Genomic DNA, 23,361 nt, shown 5'->3' on the forward strand with positions numbered 1-23,361 from the left:
TTTTTTAAAACCAACATAAACAAATTTGAAAAACATTTTCTAAGAAGATGTCTTTTCGTGAAATGAACAAAGCCTTAATGGAAAACTTCAAATTTAGTTGAGCTTGGACCAATTTTATTATCAGATAAGCTTGAGGCATAACTTGTGTTAAAGCTAGAACATCTTCATATTAAATCGAGACTTTACGAAGTTACTTATTTTATAATATGCGGCGGGATTACGAATTAATAACTTACTAATTTCGCACTATTTCAATCGAAACAAAAAGGAGAAATTACAGAATTTCAAAATCAGAAGAGCGAAAAAATAAAACGAAATTTGGCCTAAACTTCTTTCAAAGAATTCATGGTTTCATATAGGCAAGTACCGGTTCGGATTTTGTAAAGTTTTTCTTTTACCACATCTTCTCTTTTCTTCTTTTCCTGTGCGAAACTTCTTTTGCCTCCCTCTCTTTCTCTCGCTTCCTTCGCCGCGACCGTCCCCGCCGTCGGTCGGCGGTGCAGTGGCCACTATTTAATCGGCCCTCCCCGGATCCGACCACCGCAAAACCCTAATTATCTCCACAGGAAAGGAGAGAGAGAGAGAGAGAGAGAGAGAGAGAGAGAGGACGGAGCGGTTGAAGCGCTGTTCCCTTCGTTTCGAGCTCGATTTCCCGATGAGAGAGTAGGAATGGGTCGACCGGAGCCGTGCGTGCTGTTCGCCCAGACGTTCGCCCACCCCCATCTCGACGAGTACGTCGACGAGGTGAGTCCCGCGATTCGCGCCGAGTTCCGTCCGCTCGCGAGCGGCGCGAGCACTGAATGCCCCCTACTGTTAGCCGGAATTGTCCCGGTGTGACGCCGTCGTTCTCTGGAATTTACAGGTGGTCTTTGCCGAGCCCGTCGTCGTCGCCGCTTGCGAGTTTCTGGAGCTGAGCGCGCCTTCGACATGTCAATCCGTGTCGCTTGTTGGGTAATTGTTGCGCTACTTCGTTCGTCGTCGTTTTTTTTTTTTCTTTTTTTCCCTCTTTCTCTCTGGGGGTCTTCCTAGTTGACGTTGTCTTGGAGGGAAAATTCGCTGTTCTATTGAGGAATTGATGCAATGAGAGAGAGAGAGAGAGAGAGAGAGAGAGAGAAGGACAGTCCTGAACCATGGGAAGTGCGTTAACGAGTAGCGAGAGTGAGAGGAGAGAGGAGGACAGGCACGAACAGATATCTGGCTTTTCCAGTAGATTTGTGAAATTATAAATCTCAGCTTGGAAAGTGGGGCTCCTTGCCCTTGTATACCTTCTAATCCTTACATCTGCTTCTGGCAACTCTTGCCTTGGTGCTGGCAGCGTAAGCTTCCAAGATGACATTTTGAGCACGATGTCGCTGTTCCTTCCCATTCGGCCCAATAGATAAACCAATACTAGCTGAGTAAAGATATCTAGTAAACTGAAATGCAGAAGCCCAATGATGATTACCTTAATATTAGGTACTACAATGGACTGCAAAAAGCAATGTCGATGAGATGTGATATGGATTTTCATGTATATGAAGTAGCTGTCGACAAGGTTGTATAAGAAAGGCTAAGCCTCTCTGGAGAACATGTTTGACACTTACGTTATGTTTTCTTTGTTGGCTCATGTCGGATAAGTTACCGTGCACCCAAATGTCTACTTACAAGTTTATCATGGCCTTATATATACAGTCTCCCTCCGCCTATATGCTGAAGATTTTGCTATAGGTTTTTTAATGTGGTTTTGGAGCTAAATTTCCTTTCTGATGTAGTATCACAGCCAAGTTCAAATTTTTCATGTTTTGTATAATATTTCATTTTTTGTGTGATGTCTTGTTCATCTTATATGTGTTCTTGAAGTAATTTTTTGTTCTATTTGCTTGCTAGAGGGGTGTTAAATTATCCAACCTCTCTTACTTATTGGGTTTATCATGACCTATTTTGTATCTCAATTAATAAATCTACAACACTCAATAAGATTAAGCACGTTTAGTAAAACTAACTAGTTTTGATATAAATAATTCAATTCAGTAAAATTGTTCACTGATTATGTCGAGTGAGAAAGTGGTTAACTTAATTTGTTCAATGAAAAAATTGATGGAAATTACAATGTTACCAATTTCTTTGCTAAAACTTACCAATTATAGTTGCAAGTCCATAATTGGTAGGAAACCAATGACATTCCACATTCAATTTTCAACGATTATAAACAAACTTCCATTTTCATTTTCAACAATTAAATCGTTCAAAACTTAAAATTAAGTGCTTAGATAGCAGTTTACTCTTCAGCTTTATCAGCAAGGTGGTAGTTTCTCTACATGTAATATTTTAAGCTTTTGGGTCAGGCTTTTGAACAATATTGTTGCCCATCGTTTTAATGAACCTGATGCTAGTGGCACTTCTCCTTGCAGGGCTACTTCACCTCCTTCATTTGCTTTGGAAGTATTTGTTCAATGTAATGGGGAGACAAGATTTAGGCGCCTCTGTCAGCCGTTTCTGTATTCTCATTCGTCATCAAATGTGCTGGAAGTTGAGGTAGATATGACTTAGAAGGCCTTTATCCTCATGTTGTAATAGTTGCACTGGTCAGCATTCTTTTACTTTTTGCATTTAATTTCTTTGATGGTTTTGATTTAGTGCATGTTGGTTTAGTTGAGAGCTATATGTCAAACTTTGGCTTGAATTGTTAAAGGTAACTTTGAGAACTTCCTTTTTGCACTTCCCCATTATAAGGTGGGTGATAATCAAATGGATGTGTTTTGAGGGGAGTTAACAAGGAGCGTGTTTTTTTTGGTTTTGTAGGTGTGTGGTGGTTTTTTTTTTTTTTTTTTTGGGGGGGGTGAGGGGGTTAAAAGTGGGAATTTGCAAAACAATTTTATCATGAGGCTAGCATGTACAAGGCAAGTGTATAATAGGTGACATGTTTGTTGTTCTCTCATTATCCTTGAAAATAGAGTGGATAATGCTTATCAAGATATTGTATTTACAACATTTGGATATTAGGGCGTGCCTAAATCATTGTTAGAAGCTTTCAACATTTTATTCATGGAAGTTAATTTGAATGCCAGCTACTTACTCCACAAATTTAAATTGTTAAATGATGGCGAATATGAATCAAGTATACTATGGTGAGATTTTTGTGGGATCATTGCTATCTATTCTAAAAGCTTAAATTGTTAGATGAAAGCACGGTGTAATATTTTAATTATTCTATCACACCCCCCTCATGCTTTGTTTGATTTTTTTGCCTAGTACTAAGCATGGACATATTAAATAGGGAGGCAAATGGGGCCTTGAAAGATTTGAACTTAGGATCTCTAGTCTTGGGCCTCACTCACCTTAAGAGCTGGCTCAAAGGGTGAGGCTTGAAACCCAATCGCTTCTAGAAGGGACTGGTAGTTGATTTATAAGTGTGAGGGAAAGCCTCACCTTTTGAGCTAGCTCTTAGGGTGAGTGAGGCCCTAGACCACTTTACCTTTTTATTCCTCTAACATACCACTTTACCCTTTTATACCTCTAATAACTATAACTAATACTCTGTTTCATTCCAAGGCCATATGACTTCCTAATTACTGGAATCTTTGAAGACGGGGGCGGTTAATGTCCTCAGCCTCCATCCTGCTTTGTACTCTATGGGCTCCATTGATTTCCCCATCTTTTATAGATTGGGTCCAAAATATTGCAGACATTCACTCCTTGTTACTTCCATATCTCAAATTTTTATCGAAGTGTCATTTGAACTTCTGCCCTACTGAAATTATACATCATATATGCCACCTCCGTCCAACTGAGTTGGAGACCCTTAGATTCCAAAGCTTTTTTCCAAAGGTCGAGTTTCTGGTTTACCCCAACTTGGGTTTCATCTACTAGAATTATGTCATGTGCAAATAGCATACACCAAGGGACATCATCTTGGATATGTCCTGTCTGCTCAACGATAATCAAGGCAAAAACATAAGGATTTGGAGCAGAGCCTTGGTGTAACCTTATAGTAATGGTGAATTTTGTCCCCTTTGATTGTCCTAACAAAGGTGGTGGGTCCATCATACACATCCTTTTATTCACCAGTTCCATTCAAATCTTTTGGCTAGGCCTATAAATCTTTCATACTTCTATGAATTATCTTTCAGAAGGACCTTTTTCTTTTTTAAATCACCATGCCTTAAAAGCAATTTGCCTCAACAATATCCTATCGCAAAGCCTATTACAATTCCTTTTGCTTGTCCTCTTGTGTCTTTGATACTATCTTTTACTTTGGAAGCTCAGTATGTCATCTGTGGAAAACAGTCAGTAGCTGTTCATATATTTAACAAACTGTTCTTTTGCAGGCTGTTGTAACTAATCATCTTGTTGTAAGAGGCAGCTATCGCAGTTTGAGCTTAGTCATATATGGCAACACAGCAGAGGATCTGGGACAGTTCAACATAGAATTTGATGATAGCTCTTTGACAAATATCACTAATTCAGTGGAGGGAGAGCTTGAGGATTTACCTATGCCCTTACGCACTACTAACTTCATGAGTAAGGAATTCACATGCTCTCTCAATGCATTACCTCCACCTGTTAGTGTGTTGGACGTGTCTCTTGGGGTCAAGCAGCTTCTACGATTAATATTGAGGATTCTGGAGCTACGGCCACATGGTGATGCAGTACAAAAAGCTCTAAGTACTATTGTGTCAGCTGTCTCCACTTATACCACTCATGACCTCTCTGGTGTTGCAATTGGTGAGAAATGCCTTAAATCAGGCAGATTTGAAAATGGTAAGAAATTGGAACTTGCTATTAACGAGGCTGCAGGGGAGCTTCTTGAGCTCTACAAAGTTCTTCAACAAGAGTCAGTGCAGTTTTCAGCCAAGTCATCTGCAGAAACCAATTTCCTTGATATGGATAATGATTCGGTTAATTTCAAGCATTTGGTCGACATGTTTGGGAAATACTTTCATTTTGAGAATGACTCCTTATTTGTTGGACATCCTGTGCTCTCAAAGGTGACTGCTCTAAAGAATTTAGTTTTTATTCATTGATGACTTTCTACCCTTCACTTATCTTTTCGTCATCAGAAATGTTTATGCTTTTGGAAGATAGATGAGTGGAACAATCAAACTAAAAAAGTAGTGCTAATTTGGTGCTTTTGCTTTGATCTTCTTGATTCTCAGAGAAATAATTCCATTTTGTGGTTGAGTATGGCTCTTTTATTCTGCTCTGCCAAAGAAAGTTGCTTCCACTTTGTTGATGGTGGGGGCATGGAACAACTGGTCAAAGTTTTCTGCAATGACCTACAACATTCAACAACAGTTGTGCTCCTATTTCTGGGTGTTGTGCAGCAGGCAACACGATACTCGGCTGGTTGTGAAGGTTTCTTGGGTTGGTGGCCTCGTGAAGAAGTTACCATTCCATCTGGTACCAGTGAAAATTATACTCAGCTGCTGAAATTGTTATTGCAAGAACCACGCCATGATGTTGCTTCCCTTGCAACTTACGTTCTTTATCGCCTAAGGTTTTATGAAGTTGCAGCGAAATATGAGGTCTGATTTTGTTTTTTGTATGGCTGTGTTTGCGTGTATGATTTGCTAATGGTTTGTCTTGGCAGTGTGCAGTGCTCTCTGTGTTAAGAGGTCTTTCTACCATTGATAGGGTCACAGATGCTTCTCTGCACCAGCTCACGAGTGCTAAATCTCAACTGAAAAGCCTCTTGGTGAGTTGTAACTTTTAGTGTGTATTTTTGGTAGCAAGGTTGTTGGTCTCTTTTTGGGGTTGGCTGAACCTTTTTATGTTATTAATTCCTTACTTAGAGTTCACATAGATTTGCACTCTGTTCTCTGGGTTTACACTGTTGAGAATTGCTAATGCAGAAGCTGATAAATTTGCATGGTCAAATAGAAGATCCTTCTCCTGTTGCACAAGCAAGTAGATCCCTGATTCTTGGTCAAAATGAAGGATGCCTGTCCTACAAAACGACCAGTGGCTCAATTACTTCAAACTGTTGCCTCTCCATTTGGGATACTGATCCAGATCTTCTGGGAATTCTCAAGGTATCTTGCTCTTTTGTGGTTGGCTTCCTCATCCTTTAGTAAATGAGGGGAAAGTTGTGTGTGTGTTTGAGAGAGAGAGAGAGGGTTTTTTTTTTTTTTTTGGGGGGGAGGGGAATCTCTCTCTGCTGCTATTCATTTGAAAAATGAATAATCTGTTTTGACAGAACTGCTATATCCTTTAATGCTTGCAATCAACAAGTCCTTTTCGATATACCTTCAGAGTTGAGACCATGCAATTCTATGTGACTAGAATTGGCTCCATACACAAAAACTGTTGTGTTTTCTTTGTTTTTTTCATGAAGGTGGGGGTGGGGTTGGAGTGAGGGTAGGGAATTGGATGAGGTCAGGGATCCACTTCTGCATGACTGCCAATTTACTTGGCCAAATAAAGGTCTGACATAGGTTTAGCTGGAGTGCATAAGTTATTAGAGGTCGTCCCTTTCCTGAATAAAATCTAAAGAGATCTGACACTTATGCTGAACTATGCATCAGTGGACTTTGAAGTTTTGATTCTGTTGTGGGATGCATCCCTCCTCTATATTTTTTCCCTTCATTAAAAAAATGCACAATTTAATACTTCAAGTTATGGATGAAAGTATCTCACATATTTGACTCTGTTGTGGGATGGATTGCTCCTCTATATTTTTTCCCTTATAAAAATCTATGCACAATTTAGTACTTAAAGTTATGGATGAAAGTATCTCACATATTCTGTGAACAGGAGAGAGGACTTCTTCCTCTATCAGCTGCTTTGTTGTCATCATCAATACAATTGGAAGTAGGACATGCGATGTTCTTTCATGTAGAGATCGTGTCATCAATTGGTGCTATAATATTTTCTCTGCTCCTCTGCCAGTCAGGTATAGTTAACAACATATGACTCAATTTCTTCCCTTATAAATTTAGGGATTCTTGGGATTTACTTGTTTATCTATGTCAGGCTTACTTTTCCTTGCACATCAACCTGAACTTTCTTCTACAATAGTCCATTGCCTGAAGGGTGGCGATTCTACCAGAAAAGAGGATTGCCTCCCACTTCGTTATGCGTCCATCTTATTATCCAAAGGTTTCTTCTGCGGGTCAGAAGAAGTAGGCATGATACTTGAGATGCATTTGAGAGTGGTCAGTTTACTTTCTTTTTAGAATATTTTGGTGATTCCAGCATTTTGTTTCCATGTTCCACATGGTGGTAACGAGTTGTTTACATCCTCTTTTTGTAGGTTAACGCCATTGATCATTTGCTTACATGCACTCCTCACTCTGAAGAATTCTTATGGGTTTTGTGGGAACTTTGTGCGCTTTCTAGGTGGATTTGGCTTTACCTTTTTGGTGCTCTGTAGATTGCTTTTAGAGCATTAGCAGCATTGACAAAGACTTGTTTTTGATGGCAGATCTGACTGTGGACATCAGGCTTTGTTGGTTCTTGGATTTTTTCCAGAGGTATGTCTCACTGTGCTTAAAGCATAACTGTTTTACTCAGGGATAAATGAGATGTACTTTTGCTAGATGACTAAGGACAATATTGTATGCAAGTTGCTAGAGTTGGACTTTCAATCTGGCAAATAGCATTTATGCTGTTTTGACTTGTTTGGCCAGTGACTTATCATTCTTTTTCATAGGCTATTGCAGCATTGATTGAGGCGTTGCGCTCAGTCAAGGAGTCAGAGCCTGCTGCAAAGAGTGGTGGTAGTGAGCTGCGATTATTAAGCTTGGATATTTTAGCAAAGAGTAGTGGTTGTCTGTGAATTAGGAACTAACTCAGATTGTTTTGTCTTTTCAGGAGCTTCACCCCTGGATGTTGCGATTTTTCATTCAGCAGCAGAGATTTTTGAAATCATTGTTACTGATTCCACAGCATCTTCTCTGGGCTCTTGGATTGAACGTGCAGTTGAACTTCATGGAGCTTTACATTCCTCATCCCCAGGGTCAAATAGAAAAGACGCTCCCACACGACTTTTGGAATGGATAGATGCTGGTGTAGTTTATCACAAAAATGGGGCTGTTGGTCTTCTACGGTATGCCGCTGTGTTAGCTTCTGGCGGAGATGCTCACTTAACTTCAACTAGTATTCTAGTTTCAGATCTCATGGATGTTGAACATGCTGTTGGAGATCCTTCCGGTGGTTCTGATATAAATGTAATGGAGAATCTTGGGAAAATAATCTCTGAGAAAACATTTGACGGAGTTGCACTTCGTGATTCTTCTGTAGCTCAGCTGACAACAGCATTTCGGATTTTAGCTTTCACATCTGAGAACTCTGTATGTGTTTTTTATCTTGAAATGTATATAATTTACAATAATTTTTTAGTGGCTTACTTTAGACTTGTTGGTGTAGACTGTTGCTGCAACGCTATATGATGAAGGTGCTGTTACAGTTATCTACACTGTTTTAATTAACTGTAGATTTATGCTTGAGAGGTCCTCAAACAGTTACGGTGAGTTTTTCCTTGTCTTAGTGGAATGCCTTCTTCTTATGGTGCTTAAATTATCACTAATTATATTGTGGTTTTTTAATTAATGAACTAATACACTATTATCTTCTCGTACATGATCTGGCTTTGTTGAGTTTTTGAATTTTTCAAGGTTTGGTTTTGATCTCCCTTCTTCAAGAGATATAGTGTGGAGCTTTTGTATTGGTCTATAGATTGTGTTGATTTTACTGGATGCTTAGTCTGTGGAACCTTAATATTGTTCTTGATGTTTGCTTTCCTCTGCCTAATGACTATAATGCTTTTGGTCTTTATATCTTTGTTGCATTGACCTGCAGTTGAGACTCATGCTTTGTGCTGTCTGGAATACGTAATGGATTAAGGGGTTTAGCATGTAAAAATTTCTTTGTCATGTTAATTGTTGAGCTTATATGGACTTTGCTTGAACTTTTAAATGAGGGAGTTGTACTGCTGTTATTGCCATAGATATCGATCTATCTTTCTTCCTGTAATTCTTAGGGAAAATTTGATATTTATATATGGATCACAACTGGTGGGATCCTTTTTATACCTTTACAAAGCCTCAGTCCTGAATTTTTCTGATTGCAACTCTTCTAAATATCTTCTCAATCTCATCAGAGAGAGGTTCAAATTCCAGTGTTTAACTTGGACGTTTTTATTGCATGTCTTCCCTTATCAGAATTCTTGCACACGCAGTTTTCTGTTTCTTGGGGTAAAAATTCAGATTTTATTAACTAATTGCTCAGCTCTTAAACCTTTTTTCCTATTATGTCTTCATAATGCTTGTGTCTGCAGTGTGGAGTTTGTTGCATAGCCTTTTATGCTTTTCTTCATGGTGCAAGACTGGGATGTGCTACATTAGTTGTTTTGAGAGATCTGCCACTAAAACCTCCTCCCCTGGAGTTTGGACTTCTGTTTTTAGTGATTTTCTTCCTGCACTCTGTGTGAACGATTTGCTTTTTACAGATTACCTTGTTGACGATGGAACTGAATGCAACTCCACATCGGATTTGCTTTTGGAACGGAATCGGGAGCAGAGCCTGATTGATCTTTTGATTCCTGCCCTGGTTCTGCTGATCAACCTTTTGAAGAAACTACAGGTTGGTCAAATCTGAATTACTGGTGCATTTGCTGGATGTCATTTCTGTAAAATCCTTCATGGGCATCATAAGGAAGTGTTCTATGGAATGTCTCAACTCACTGGCACCAAAATGATAAAGTAGCCAATGTCAATGTCAAATCCAATTTCCAGTCTTCTGGTTTTCTTTTCATCCTTTTAGTAGAATGTGGGCCAGAAGTTTTCCAATATATGATGCAGGCTTCTATTAGGCATCAAAATATGGGGGGAGATGGTTAGAAAAATTCTAGCTCATTTAAAATTAAGGATATGGAAGACATTCAGCCTCAAACCCTCTTCCTGGAGCACACACACATTCACAGAGAATCCACCTACAGGGGAAAATATTGGTTGGCATTGTTGTTGGTACTTTTAGTTTGGATTTTGGAGTACTTGATATTTCACTTATCTTGTCCTATTATGGTTTGGAAAGCTTCAAGTCTTAGTCTTTGGATGTCAATATTCATACATGTGAAGTTTGGATCGTTTAGCACAGCGGCATGATGAATATGGTGCACATGTGACTCAAAAGAAAGATCCCTATTTAGCACTGGAAAATACATTATAGTTTGAGAGAAAACCAACTAAGTGTGCACAGTTTGAATCCGTTTCCATCTAGGTCTATCATATGTTTATCTAGCAAACAAAGGAAATGTTTCGTCAAATTGGTATTTCTTCACATTTTGCTTCACTTCTTCCCTCCAATCATAGCATAAGTATATAGTCTGAGCTTATATAGCATGCAACAAATTTTCTTTTTGATGGGCCAACATGCGACAATATTTTGCTAGAACTGAAACATTCTGCTTTCATACAGGAAGCAAATGAGCAGCACAGAAATACAAAACTAATGAACGCCCTTCTGAGATTGCATCGAGAATTGAGGTGACGTTCAGATTAAAATTGTTTTCATCTTCAGCAACTGCCAATGTGCTTATCTGCTTGTTATTGATCTTTTACAGCCCCAGACTAGCTGCATGTGCAGCAGATCTATCTGCTTCATACCCTGATTCTGCTCTTGGATTTGAAGCTGTCTGCCATCTCATCGTGTCTTCTCTTGCTTATTGGCCAGTGTTTGGATGGGCTCCTGGCCTGTTCCACTCTCTCCTTGCAAGCGTTCAAACAACTTCAGTTCTGGCCTTGGGTCCAAAGGAGACCTGCAGTTTTATGTGTCTTTTGGTATGTAATTGAAAGTCTGAAACCTGAAGATATTATGGACGCTTGTGGTTAGATGACTTGTGCTTTGTTCACTATATATATTTGTATATATATTGTATATGATTTTAATATTTTAAGCTGCATTTCCTCTGAACTTTGTTCTGACTACTTTTGTCTTGAATCCATTCTGTGTGGCTAGAATGATTTGTTACCTGAAGAAGGTATCTGGCTTTGGAAGAAAGGGATGCCTGTGTTGAGTTCCCTGAGGATGTTGGCTATCGGTACATTATTAGGACGTCAAAAGGAGAAAGAGGTGAACTGGTATCTGAAACCTGAATTTCGTGAGAAGGTTCTCAGCCAATTAACCCCGCAGCTTGGCCAGATTGCACAGATGATCAAACATTATGCAGTCTCTGTATGTTACTCACTTATTATATTCATTGGATTTCCTAGTAATGAAAAGGACCGTTACTCTTGTTATATTTGTAGAATTAGAATTGTTGTTAGATGGATGCTCCATTAGATGTTGTAATTCATCTCATTGCACTGTTCTTGACAGGCATTGGTCGTAATTCAAGACATGCTTAGAATTTTCATAATTCGAATTGCCTGCCAGAAAGTTGAAAGTGCCTCCATACTCCTTGAGCCCATCTTCAGTGGGGTCCTTGATCATTTCACTTTAATTTCTCCATTGGATATAGATAATTACAAGGTGACCATATTCTTCCACCATTATTGCTTCTCTCGTAAAGTTGACTAGGCATGACATAATATGCCTTTTTCAGGTTTACAGATATCTCGATTTCCTTGCTTCTTTATTGGAGCATCCTCGGGCCAAGGTCCCCATCTGATCCCTTTCATTTGTCTATCTTTGTCCAGAAGATGCCTGCAGAAAGGTTTATTGTATTTTTTTTTCTCCCCTTCAGGCCCTATTACTCAAGGCGGGGATGATCCAGATGCTGAAAAAAGTTCTGGAAAGGTGTTTAGATGCTGTTGATACAGACAAAATTTCAGAGAGTAGAAATATGGTGGATGATGGATTTACGCTGCTTAGTTGGTGCCTCCCTGTGTTTAAGTCATTGTCACTGTTGTGTAGTTCCGTGGCAACTTCACAATGTGCTGGGTTAGCTGATTTGTGAGTAGATTGTATCATCTGAGTTGATTATGTTTGTTATTTTTTCAAAGCTTGGAGCTAACATGATGCTTCCAATTAGGAAAAATACGGAGAACTTTAGCACTGGAGAGTGTGCTTCAATTTTACCTTATCTTCTTAAGTTTTTTCAGGTGACTTCTTACTTCTCTCATATTAGATTATTGGCTAATCTTAATTCCATGCAAAATCTGTGTAATTTTTCTTTGTGCCGTTTATGTGAACAAATCTCTTTGCAATGAGGATGCTGTCATGCTGTAATTATTCTTCTTAGTTGTTGCTAATGGAGAATCATGATGTTCTCCAGGTCCTAGGTGTTGGAAAAGAGTTGCTTGCCTGTGTCAGATCTTTCAAAGAAATCAGTTCTTGCAAAGAAGGTCGTGATTCTTTGATGGCTGCTTTTGGTTCCTTTAGCAGTTCTGTGGTACATGAGCGAGACAGAGGACATGGAACTAACCAAATTTATAACGGTAGTGAATCTGGATGGAGCAAATGTGCTCCTTTATTGTGTTGCTGGAAGAAGATGTGGAGTTCTTCCGAAGCTGGTGATGGTTCATCGTCTTTCGCCACTCAAGGCCTTGATCTATTGTCGTCAGGGTGTTTGTCATTCTGCATGGATGGAAACAGGTTAGCTTCTTCGGAGATTGTTAGCTCCTTTAGTTGGATTGATTTGCTGTACTTATATTGATTGATGTTGTGGTGACATTAGTAATTTGCGGGCAAGGATGTGGAATTATGATTGAAGCATGGAGAATTAAGTAAAATTCAGAATCCTAATTGCAGTGCTAGTTTGTGGTTAGTTGGTTAGAAAGGGCAGAATGCAGAAAGTAGATATTCCCTGATTTATCTTTGAGCACTTATCAATGGTATTCAAGGCTGTCTAGTCTGTCCCCGTATTTCTTCCATATTAGGATGCGAATTTGCATGTCCTTAGAATTATTGTCAGTACCGCATGACTATAACAAATTGTCAGTCTTAGTGCCTTTTTGTTAGTAGGTCAATGTCCTCTACGTAAACTTTATGAGGGTGATATAAACTGTTAAGCTACTTCCAAGTCACCTTAATCAAACTATTTGCACAGATACTGGTGCCTTTTATACTCCTAAAAAGACACTGCTTAAGCAACACAGATGACTTGTCTTCTGTAGCTTTTTGAAGCTAATTTCAGTAGCTAATATTCAATCACTCATTAGAGCTTTCAGATAATGAGTCTTGCTCATTCTGCCTTAGATGGTGTTGCATTTCTTGGGTAAAATAACCTTCTTAGGATAATCTATTTGTTGTTGTAATTTCAATGTCTTTGTTGCCAATTATCAGCAATAAGCTCACTTTTCTGTGGTAATTGATCAGATTGAACCTGAAGGGGGTTGGTATGGTGAAATTACTTTTTGGGCTTTCAGATGATGGGAATGCGACCGACAGTTTTTTTGAGGAAAACCTTAATTATTGTAAAGGTTTAAATGCTCTGTTGGGTTCAATGGGCGAAAACAATGACCATGAGACTGGTCCTTTTCAGGTAAAAGATATATAAGTTGCCTATTTTTCTGCAATTTCTCTTCATGGCATTGCTGACATATTACACTGAACAGATCCCAGACTCTGTAAAATCATTGCTTCTGTTATTGGTGAATCCCATTGGTGCCATTGATGTGGTTGATATAGTTTTTGGTGAGGCTGTCTTGTCGTCAAATGATGATCTGGTTTCTACGGACATGCAGTCTGCTATAGATGGCTGTCTTGAAAGAACTGATGAGTTACTCCAGCTAGGAGGACTAGGAGATAAATTCCTTTGGGAATGTCCAGAAACTTTGCCCGATAAGACAGCTCTTCCATTAAAAAGGAAAATGTCATCTCTAGAAGGCCAAGGTAGGCGTGCCAGAGGGGAGAATGCACCTTCTGATCTTGCAGCCTCTGGTGCATTTTCACGTGGTTCAGGTCAATCTGTAGCTCCCGCTGGTCCTACACGCAGAGATACATTCCGTCTGCGCAAACCAAATACCAGCAGGCCTCCATCTATGCATGTGGATGACTATGTCGCACGGGAGAGAAATGTTGATGGTGTTAGTGATGTCATTGCAGTTCCACGTGTAGGATCAACTAGTGGAAGACCTCCTTCAATCCATGTAGATGAGTTTATGGCTAGACAAAGGGAACGGCAGAGTTCTTCTGCCACAATAGTTGGTGAGGCAGTAGCACAAGTGAAAAATGCAGCTCCTGCTAGCGATGGAGAGAAAGAGGTCAAAAAACCTAAGCAATTGAAGACAGATTTAGATGATGATTTACAGGGTATTGATATCGTGTTTGATGGTGAAGAATCTGAAACTGATGACAAGATGCCCTTCCCCCAGCCAGATCATAATCTGCAACCATCTGCCCCTGTCACTGCCGAGCAAAGTTCCCCCCACTCAATCGTTGAGGAGACAGAAAGTGATGCTCATGAAAGCAGTCAATTTTCTCGTATGGGTACGCCTGTTGCGTCCAATGCTGATGAAAACACCCAAAGTGAGTTTTCTTCGAGGATGTCAGTTTCACGTTTGGAGAAGCCATTGACCCGAGAACCAAGTGTGACCTCAGATAAAAGGTTCTTTGATCATATTAATGATGTGAAGGATCCGATTACAGGAAAGAGCTCTGGTATGTTTGATGCTGCGGCCGCAGCAAACAATCCTGGATTTCCTGTTTCGCCATATGCTATGGCATCAGCATCGTCATCTGGGCAATCACGTGTTGATTCTAGGATGAGTCCTCAGACATTATACCCAAAACACAGTCCGCATCATGCAGGAAACCTTCATGGTGCAGGAACTCAGGGATCCTATGACCAGAAATATTTGCAGAATCAACCCCCGCTACCTCCCATGCCGCCACCATCATTAGTTCCATCTGTAGTATCTCAGGTTTCCGATTCAGTTCCTAGTCAAGCATCCCCATTTACAAACAAGATGATTGATGGGCAGTCACCAGTTTCCAGTGCCTTTCATGTAAGCAGATTTATTAATGTCCTTTCGTTTTCTTCATGCTATTGAGCATAAGACACAGAAGATCATTTCTAATGTTATTGCTCGGCTTTCCTTCTGCAGGTTCATTCTGATCACTTGTCTCCATACAGTTCTTCCCCCAGTGGATCCATTAGGCCTCCCCCGCCACTTCCCCCAACACCACCTCCATTTTTATCCAGTCCCTATGCTATGCCACCTATAAAAGCTTCCACTCCACAGTCGTCAGGTTATGTTCAGACAAGCATTGGAATGACAGAATTTCCCCGTGCACCTATTATGCCTTCAACTGATCTGCAACATTCTGCAGCGGGTCCTAGACTTTCATATCCCCCACCTCCCCTAATGCCTCCCATGGGTTTCAGTAGGCCTGCATCTGTTCCCATGAATTTCTATGGGAGCAACACAATGCAGCAGCATGGAGAGAATCAGCCTAGCATCTTGCAGAACTTTCCTCTTAGTCAATCTCCAATGCAGTCAGTACACACTGTTGCACAATTGCAGCCCCTTCAGCCCCCACAACTTCCACAGGTTCCACAGCCACCTCAGCACCTCAGACCACTTGCTTTTTCTTCGCAGCAGCCGGAGCAAGGATCATCCTTGCAAAACCCAGTACAACAAGGTCATCAGTTACAAGCACTGCAGCAGCCACAAATATCTCCTTTGCATGCTTATATCCAGTCACAACAACAAGAATTATCCCATGGTCATCCACGTCAAGAAGTAGAGCATGCTCGACTCCTGGCTTCTTATCAGCAAGGTGATACGTCCAACCAAAATCAAGATGCAGGAATATCATTATACGATTACTTCAAGTCCCCTGAAGACATCCAGGTTGGTTTCTGGAAGCTCTTAGTAAGAATTTTGTGCACTGTAGGCTTATGTTTATCTTTTAGTCTTTTTAATATTTTTTAATTGTGGCAGGCCTTGCTGAGTGATCGGGACAAGCTCTGTCAGCTTTTGGAACAACATCCAAAATTAATGCAGATGCTTCAGGTTCATTCTCTTTGAAGTTTTAAAGTTCAAGAATCTCTATTTGTACTTTTCCCCACCCCCTTATATCTTCAAAATGAGGCCAATTAGGAAGAGGGAAGTGGGGTCAGAGGAAAAATTGGCTGTGGCCGAAGTGAGCATTTCTGAGTATAGTGCATGTATGCAAGGTGCCACGTTGGCATAGTTTTGGAATCAAGAATTTCTTTTTCCCCAGGCTCAGGATCGGGTATTCGTGTTACTAATCCATAGCTATCAAGCATTTCCTCATGTTTATTCTCCACTCTAGAGCATAATTTCATTTCTATTCTCGTCAGTCGTCGACTCATCATATGATTATTTGGTCATTATTCCCCCTTTTCCAAGTTGTGGAACGGTGGTAGTACTGATGCTTGTCTTACTATTCAGTAGAAATGTGTCCAGCTCTGGCAAAGCTCTTTTTTTTATATTTTATCAGTGTCAACGCTTCCGTACCTGTCCTGATGCTTGGTTTTACTGGGGTTTAGTTGCAACACAAGTTTTTATGTCCAAAACGGAAAAAGGAAAAAGAAAAGGAAAAGAAGGGTTTCCTCACTGTTCCCTCTTCTAATTAGGCTCACAGTTACTTCTGAACTGTTCTGACGTCTGTCCTTTCTCTGGATTGTCTAACAGGAAAGATTGGGCCAGCTATAACATCGAGATGGGATTTGTCAAAGGTGGTGGTCCTGTTGTATGCCTCATTTGTATGATTTATATATGTTCGATCGCCAAATGCGATGTACTCAAAGCGTAGCCTGTTCATTATTTGTTTTTGATATTTGTAACTTAAATTCACTTTGTATATATGTACAATTTTGTCTTGGTCTCGTTTGCCTTGTTTCTTATTTTGTATGGATTCATTTCAATTTAGTCGCGCTCCTAGGAGCTGTGATGCAGCTAATCACGATCTTCTCTGAGTACTCACTTGATAAGAATTACAAGAACCAGAGAGTTCTAATATTCTTGTACGGGCTGATTCAAAGCAACCATTTCCTGATAAAGACAATGGTTTGCTAGATGCATGTTGATTAATGATTGACAGAGACCAGGCCCGGCTTTTCATCTTTCCATTTCTTGATGGAAGAATGGTAAAAGTTTTAATGCCAACAAAAGCTTTGCTGGCTTCACCTTCGTTCATTGATTTTTTTTTTCTTTTGGAAATTTCTGTTGAAGAACTTATTTTATTTAATTTCACATTTTGGCAACGATCGATAATAGTATGTTCGTTACTGCAAATGGCATGAGTAGCATTACATACGGCAAGTCTTGCTCTTTTCGTTTAACCATGTTGTGGCACGACATTTTTTTAACAGTTCTGTTTAAATGAAGTTTTACAAAGGAAAAGCTGATTTTCTTCTCATGCTGGATACGAAGAAAGGAACTGAGCAGGAATAAAGGGAGAGTTTCTTCCATGGCCGGGCATGCAATTTGAGAGTCTGTTTCGCCTTTTCTCTGGTCTTGCTCGTGCCCTCAACTTGGAGGACTAGACACAACTTCGCAGCAACGCCTACTTGCAACATCTCTTGCACGATGCTCGGCGTTGCCAAGAACTTGGAGATGGACGAGAGAATCCTGACACCTCTTTCGCTCGCTGTCTCCGAAGCCCTTAGTATCCTCTTCGACACGATGGTGATCCCCGCTCGGTGCCTCAACAACTCGGCTCTTCCCTCTGCGCATTGGCACAGCACGTCCAAAAGTATAAGGATCATTTCGCTCTGCCTTTTGTCGCATGAATCGAGAAGAAGATCGATCAAGACCGGTCACGGCATAGGCTTCCACAGCTTTGACATGGTTCTGACCCATCCGGCAGGCTCGGATAAGCAGTTTCAATGCAGATTTCGTTGCCTTCCGCGAGACTTGATCACGCAAAAGGCAAACTACTTCAACGAAAAATTCCATTCTCAAACTTGAGAGTTGAATAATATCAACGACTTGAAACATCGACTTTAGCAACATTACTGCGTATGCCCTAGGGTCACAGTTTCCGCTCTGCATGATTCGAGTCAATGAGTCGACAAACACTCCGTCGTCGCCTATGGGATTCTTGAGGCTGGCTTCAGAGTTGTAGATGATAAAGTACGGCCAGAGTCTCATCAAGCGGTCTAGTTGTGACTTCGAAACTGCGACAGTTGGACGATGTTTCATCTAGTAATGCAGAGCTCGCCGAGGTTTCATTTTTCACTAGCGTCGCCAAGAAGTCAGCGGCACCAGCGGCTTCCATGCAGCATCGATTAGCGGCATTCTCGGTGGCAATCGACCGCAGTCTTTTGAGACACTTGTTTCGCATGTCCGGGGACTTGGCCTCGTGGAGGAGCTTAGCAATCTGGGACTCGCTTATCGGAGGTCTTGGGGTCGGAATCCTTTGGATGCCGTGTGCAGCATTGAGGGTGCACCACGATTGGATGAGCTGCCGGAGCGTGTGGTTGGGCGTCAATTCGCAGTCTGGAATCGCTTGCTTGGTCACGGGGCATGTGCCGTTCTTGGCGGAGAACAACCACTTCTCGATGTTCTCGCGGTCGTACGTTATCCCTGTCGGCACCGTGATGGGGTCCTTCATGAGCTGGAGAGAAATTGGGCATAAGAAAAAATAGGGAATATCGACTTCCTCCATCTGTATCGAAAATATATCACGAAAGAAACCAAGAACTTTGTAACCCAGAGAGAGAGAGAGAGAGAGAGAGAGAGAGAGAGAGAGAGAGAGAGAGAGAGAGAGAGAGAGAGAGAGAGAGAGAGAGAGTTCAAAAGGGCAAAGGCCAAAGAAGAGCTCAAGAAATGCTTACGAATCCATTCAAGAAGAAGTAAGGGTTTGAACGATTTGATGGAGTTGGTTGAGTTCAGCTGGGTTCTGTTGTTGCAGATATAATCAACTAAAATACAGAAACTTCTCTGTTCTCAGTGAAGGAATGAAGCAGAATATTGTGTTGGAGAAAACTTCCGTATTTATTTTGAAGTTAACAAAATATTTCCATCAATCTAGTCTGAAGACCTGCAGACTCTTTCGTCAAAGTTTGAAAATCGTCGGAACACCAGACTCAAGATTCAAAGTCTATCCTCATTGATAATTTCTAAATCGTCGAAGAAGACTTATCTAGAGTTGAGTATTTCTTTAAGGATTTGATTCTATCGATTGAAGAGGATCTCTCGGCTGGATATAGCATCTCGAAATCTATTATTCATTTTGATTTTAATTCAGGTAATTTAGTTTCGTTGATTGGCGAAGCATACTTGGAATGTTTTACTTATGGAAACTTAGATTATGATTGTATGGGTAACCATGATTGGTGGACTGTCGTCATATTCGTTAAATAACTTGAGATATCCCTAAATTGATTCTATCCAACAGGTAGATTGGAAGAGCTCAACGGTTATGAATGCATTGAGGAGTATATAAGGAAAATGTTCTAGTTATTCGAGAGTGTGTGCGATAGATAAATTCCAAAGTCTGAAACTCCTTGTTCTTTGTCAATTCAATTATTGAGCGTAAACTTGTACTTAAAAAAGAGTTCATACATTTATGAGACCTTGAGGAAGTGTAGCAGAGTCTCTACACCGTGTAATCAAGGACCTGATTCTGTAACAACTCTTTTGATTCATAGTGAAATCCAGCCAGTGAGCTGTCAATGTGGGAGAGTGGACGTAGGCTTGGATTAAGCTGAACCACTATAAATTTTGTGTTCTTATTCTCTTCCCTAAACTCTTTTACTTTACTCGTAACTTTATTTAATTGTTAGAGTTTCGTTTCTATTTCAAAGTCTACTGTTAAACAGACTCAGGTTAAAAGTAAAGTTTTACACTGTACTTCGCAAAAGATTGTTTTCGCACCTATTCACATTCTTTAGGTGCTCATACTAGCATTCACATGTTGAACTTCATACATCGTTAATAAAAAAAAAAATTGTTAAGTACAAGCTAAATAAGAACTTATTTTGAAACCGCACATAAACGTGCAAAACATAACTGCACACAAACATCTCGTTCCACTTCCTAGAAAATAACTAACAAATCAATTGAATAATAAATAAACTTGACTAAATAAAATAAATAAAAAACAAAGAAAAACGGTAGAACATCAGCAGCACTGAGACACATCTCCAACAAACTCCTCATTGGATCAATTGCTGCTACAAACTCCTATTTTCTCTCTTAACAACTCAAATCTTCCAACTGAAGTGGCTTTGTGGATATATTTGCAAGCTGATCTTCAGATCTGCAATAGATCAACTTAACTTCACCACTTTGTTGCACCTCACGCAGAAAGAAAAATTTGACTTTGAAATGCTTGGTTTTACCATGGAAAATTGGATTATGTGATATTGCTAAAGCAGCCTGCTTGTCCACATTAACTTCAATGCAATCACTAGAATTCAACCACAAATCCTTCATTATCTTCTTCAACTACAAAGCTTGATTTATAATTGTAGTAGCTGCTATAAACTCAGCCTCTGCAATGGACTGAGCTACAATCTCTTGCTTCTTGGAACACCAGGAGAAACAAGAGGAACCAAGAGTGAAGCAGTACCCATATGTACTTTTCATGTCATCCTTTGAGCCAGCCTAGTCACTATAAAAAAAGCCCTGCAATTTGAACTTCTGACCTTTTCTAAATTTTACACCAAAAAACAATGTTCCTTTGAGGTATCTCAAGACTCTTTTTGCAGCAACCAAATGTAACTGACTAGGACTACTCACGAACCTGGATAGAACACTTACATCAAATAGAATATTTGGTCTAGTTGCTGTAAGATACATGAAACATCCAATCAAACTTCAATACATAGAAGCATCTACTGCATCTGTTCCGTCATTCTTCTGCAGCTTCTCCTTAGTAGCCATAGGAGTGCTTACAATTCAACAATCTTCCATCTGAAACTTCTTCAGAATTTCCATCATGTATTTTTTCTGGTAGATAAAGATCTCATGTGAAGCTTGTTTGACTTCTAGACCCAAAAAGTAAGCTATCTTTCCCAAGTATGACATCTCAAAACCTGTAAACAGACCTTGCTTCACCCTCTCTATTAGTTCCACATCATTCCCTGTCACCAATAAATCATCTACATAGAGTGACAGAATTACAACACTGTGATTCACCCTCTTGACATAGAGAGTGAACTCACTCAAGTTTCTTACAAAGTGAAAATTCTGTAAATATCGATCTATCTTCCCATACCAAGCTCTTGGAGCCTGCTTCAGTCCATATAGAGCTTTCCTCAATCTGTATACCTTCTCTTCTTGCCCTTTGATACTAAAGCCTTCAGGTTGTTAAGCAAAAATCTCCTCCTCAAGCTCTCCATTCAGAAATGTAGACTTGACATCTAACTGAAATATAGACCACCCATTCTCTGTTGCAACGGCTAATAGTAGTCTGATTGTATCAAGTCTTGCAATAGGAGCAAATGTTTCAGAATAGTCTACTCCTCATATTTGAGCATAGCCTTTCACAACCAATTTGGCTTTGTGTTTATTGACAGTACCATCAGGAATAAGTTTTGTTTTGAACACCCACTTAACTCCGATTACATTCTTATCAGGTGGTCTGTCGACAAGCTCCCATGTGTGGTTTTTCTGAATCATTGCGAACTCCTCCTGCATTGCTACAATCCACCTCTAATCCTCCTTAGCTTCCACAAAGTTAGATGGTTCAAGCACTGCCACATTGTTTCTTTCATAGATTTTAACAAGTGACCTTGTGCCTCATATTGACATATCATCCATACTATCTTCCAGTCCATCCACAACTTCATCAACCTCTACAATTGTTGTAGGTTGTTGTTTTGTAGATTGCTGTTGTCCTGCATTCTTTTCTTCCATCCAATTCCACTCATCTTTATCTAGAAAAACAACATCCTTGCTCACAGACACCTTCCTTGTCATAAGGTAAAAAATCCTGTAAGCCTTTGATTGGAGATTGTACCAAATGAAGATTCCAAGCTCAGCTCTTTTATCTAACTTGTCCCTCTTGACCTGAGGAACATGAGTATAACACAAACACCAAAAAACCTTCAAATTCTTCATAAAAGGTTTAACATCATACCAAACTTCAAAAGGTGTTGACCTCTCTAAGGCATTTGTGGGTAATCTGTTCAACATGAACACTGCATTATTAGCTGCTTTAGCCTAGAACCTCTTAGGTAACATCTTCTCATGCATCATACATCTAGCTATCTCCATAATGCTTATGTTTTTCCTCTCACTGACCCCATTCTGTTGAGGTGAAAGGGAGCAGTGAATTACTGCATAATGCCTGCTTGCTCACAGTTTAACTTAAACTTGTGAGCAGTATACTCAGAACCATTGTTAGACCTGAGCATTTTAATTTTCTTCCCACTCTGATTCTCAACTAAGGCTTTGAACTTCATAAACACATTAGCAACTTCAAATTTGGCTTGCAGAAAATAAATCCAACTCATCCTAGTCATGTCATCAGTGAAAGTAATGAAATACCTGCTACCATTGAGAGATGGCTTAGACATAGGTCCACATAAATCTATGTGGACTAATTGCAGCTTCTCACATGCTCTCCAACCTCCTCATTTGAAAGGAAATCTGGCTTGCTTGCCAAGAAGACAAGTTCTGCACCGTGAAAATTCCTCCTCCAAACTTGGCAAGTCATTTGCCAAGCTATTCCTCTGCATAAACAACATGTTCTTTCTGTGAACATGCCCAAGCCTTTTATGTCATAGCTCTGCATTTTCTTCTTCGCACTTTAAAGCCATTTGTTGCATCTCTTGTGACTTGAACATGAAGTTCTTGTCCCTCATTGGCATTCTCAGCACTTCTTTGCTAGCTGCATTATCAATAAGACATTCATTCCCTTCAAACTTCACCTTATAGCCATTTTCAACTAATTGACCAATACTTAACAAATTTTGGTCAACTTTTGGCACAAAGAGAACATCACTGATCAATTTCACCTCTTGATTTCCTTCAATAGCTACTGTACCCTTCCCTTACACTTTAATATATTGTCCATTTGCCAATTCTGACTCTAGAGGTGACTAACTTGTTTAGACTCCTAAATAGCTTCAAATTGCCAGTCATATGATTGGTACAACCACTATCCACCAGCCATGCATCATTCTCAACATAAGAGCCTGAATAAGAAGCTGCAAACAAGTGTTCTTCCTCAGTCTCATTCATTACTACTTGTACTTCTCCTGCTTGCTGGTAAATTTTCTCTTTGTAGACCGCTTCCATGTGACCAAACTTGTGACATCTTCTACACTTAGCATTAGGCTTCATCCAACATCTAAAAGACCGATGATTAGTTCCACCACAATATTGACAAGGCTTCTTGTTCTTCTTCCATTTGCCAGACCTACTAGAATTTCCTTCTTTTGCTACAAACTTGGAGTCACCAGCATTTCCTTTGGACTGATTTCATTTCTTCCCTTTGCCTCCATCATTGGACTTCACTCTAGCTTGCAGTGCACCCTCTACAGGCTCTTCTCTTCTAATCAGTCTTCTATGCTCC

At 40.0% G+C, this 23,361-nt stretch overlaps 1 protein-coding gene and 1 pseudogene across 1 annotated transcript; one reads left to right on the top strand and one right to left on the bottom strand.

The window, feature by feature from the left end:
- Positions 1-403: 403 nt before the first annotated feature.
- LOC104446931 (protein virilizer homolog) lies at positions 404-16,825 on the top strand. Its single transcript, XM_010060729.3, has 28 exons — positions 404-744; positions 863-951; positions 2,391-2,514; positions 4,308-4,967; positions 5,136-5,504; positions 5,570-5,674; positions 5,832-6,011; positions 6,733-6,871; positions 6,952-7,133; positions 7,232-7,317; positions 7,403-7,451; positions 7,631-7,697; positions 7,792-8,270; positions 8,347-8,446; positions 9,428-9,561; positions 10,396-10,463; positions 10,541-10,757; positions 10,936-11,151; positions 11,296-11,448; positions 11,522-11,575; positions 11,663-11,871; positions 11,951-12,020; positions 12,194-12,513; positions 13,237-13,402; positions 13,476-14,867; positions 14,967-15,716; positions 15,807-15,878; positions 16,524-16,825. Exons 1-28 carry the CDS (start codon positions 670-672, stop codon positions 16,542-16,544), a joined length of 6,546 nt encoding a protein of 2,181 aa, XP_010059031.2. The 5' UTR covers positions 404-669; the 3' UTR covers positions 16,545-16,825.
- A 58-nt stretch (positions 16,826-16,883) lies between these two features.
- Positions 16,884-18,501, bottom strand: LOC104415019 (annotated as a pseudogene).
- Between the last annotated feature and the right edge of the window lie 4,860 nt (positions 18,502-23,361).

The sequence above is a fragment of the Eucalyptus grandis genome, chromosome 1, assembly GCF_016545825.1.
Source record: "Eucalyptus grandis isolate ANBG69807.140 chromosome 1, ASM1654582v1, whole genome shotgun sequence".
NCBI lineage: Eukaryota > Viridiplantae > Streptophyta > Magnoliopsida > Myrtales > Myrtaceae > Eucalyptus > Eucalyptus grandis.

Coding starts and splice junctions, on each gene's coding strand:
- LOC104446931 (XM_010060729.3), top strand. CDS start 670: ATGGGTCGACCGGAGCCGTGCGTGCTGTTCGCCCAGACGTTCGCCCAC. Junction 11,152..11,295: donor TCAAACATTATGCAGTCTCT/GTATGTTACTCA, acceptor TGTTCTTGACAG/GCATTGGTCGTAATTCAAGA. Junction 12,021..12,193: donor ATCTTCTTAAGTTTTTTCAG/GTGACTTCTTAC, acceptor GATGTTCTCCAG/GTCCTAGGTGTTGGAAAAGA.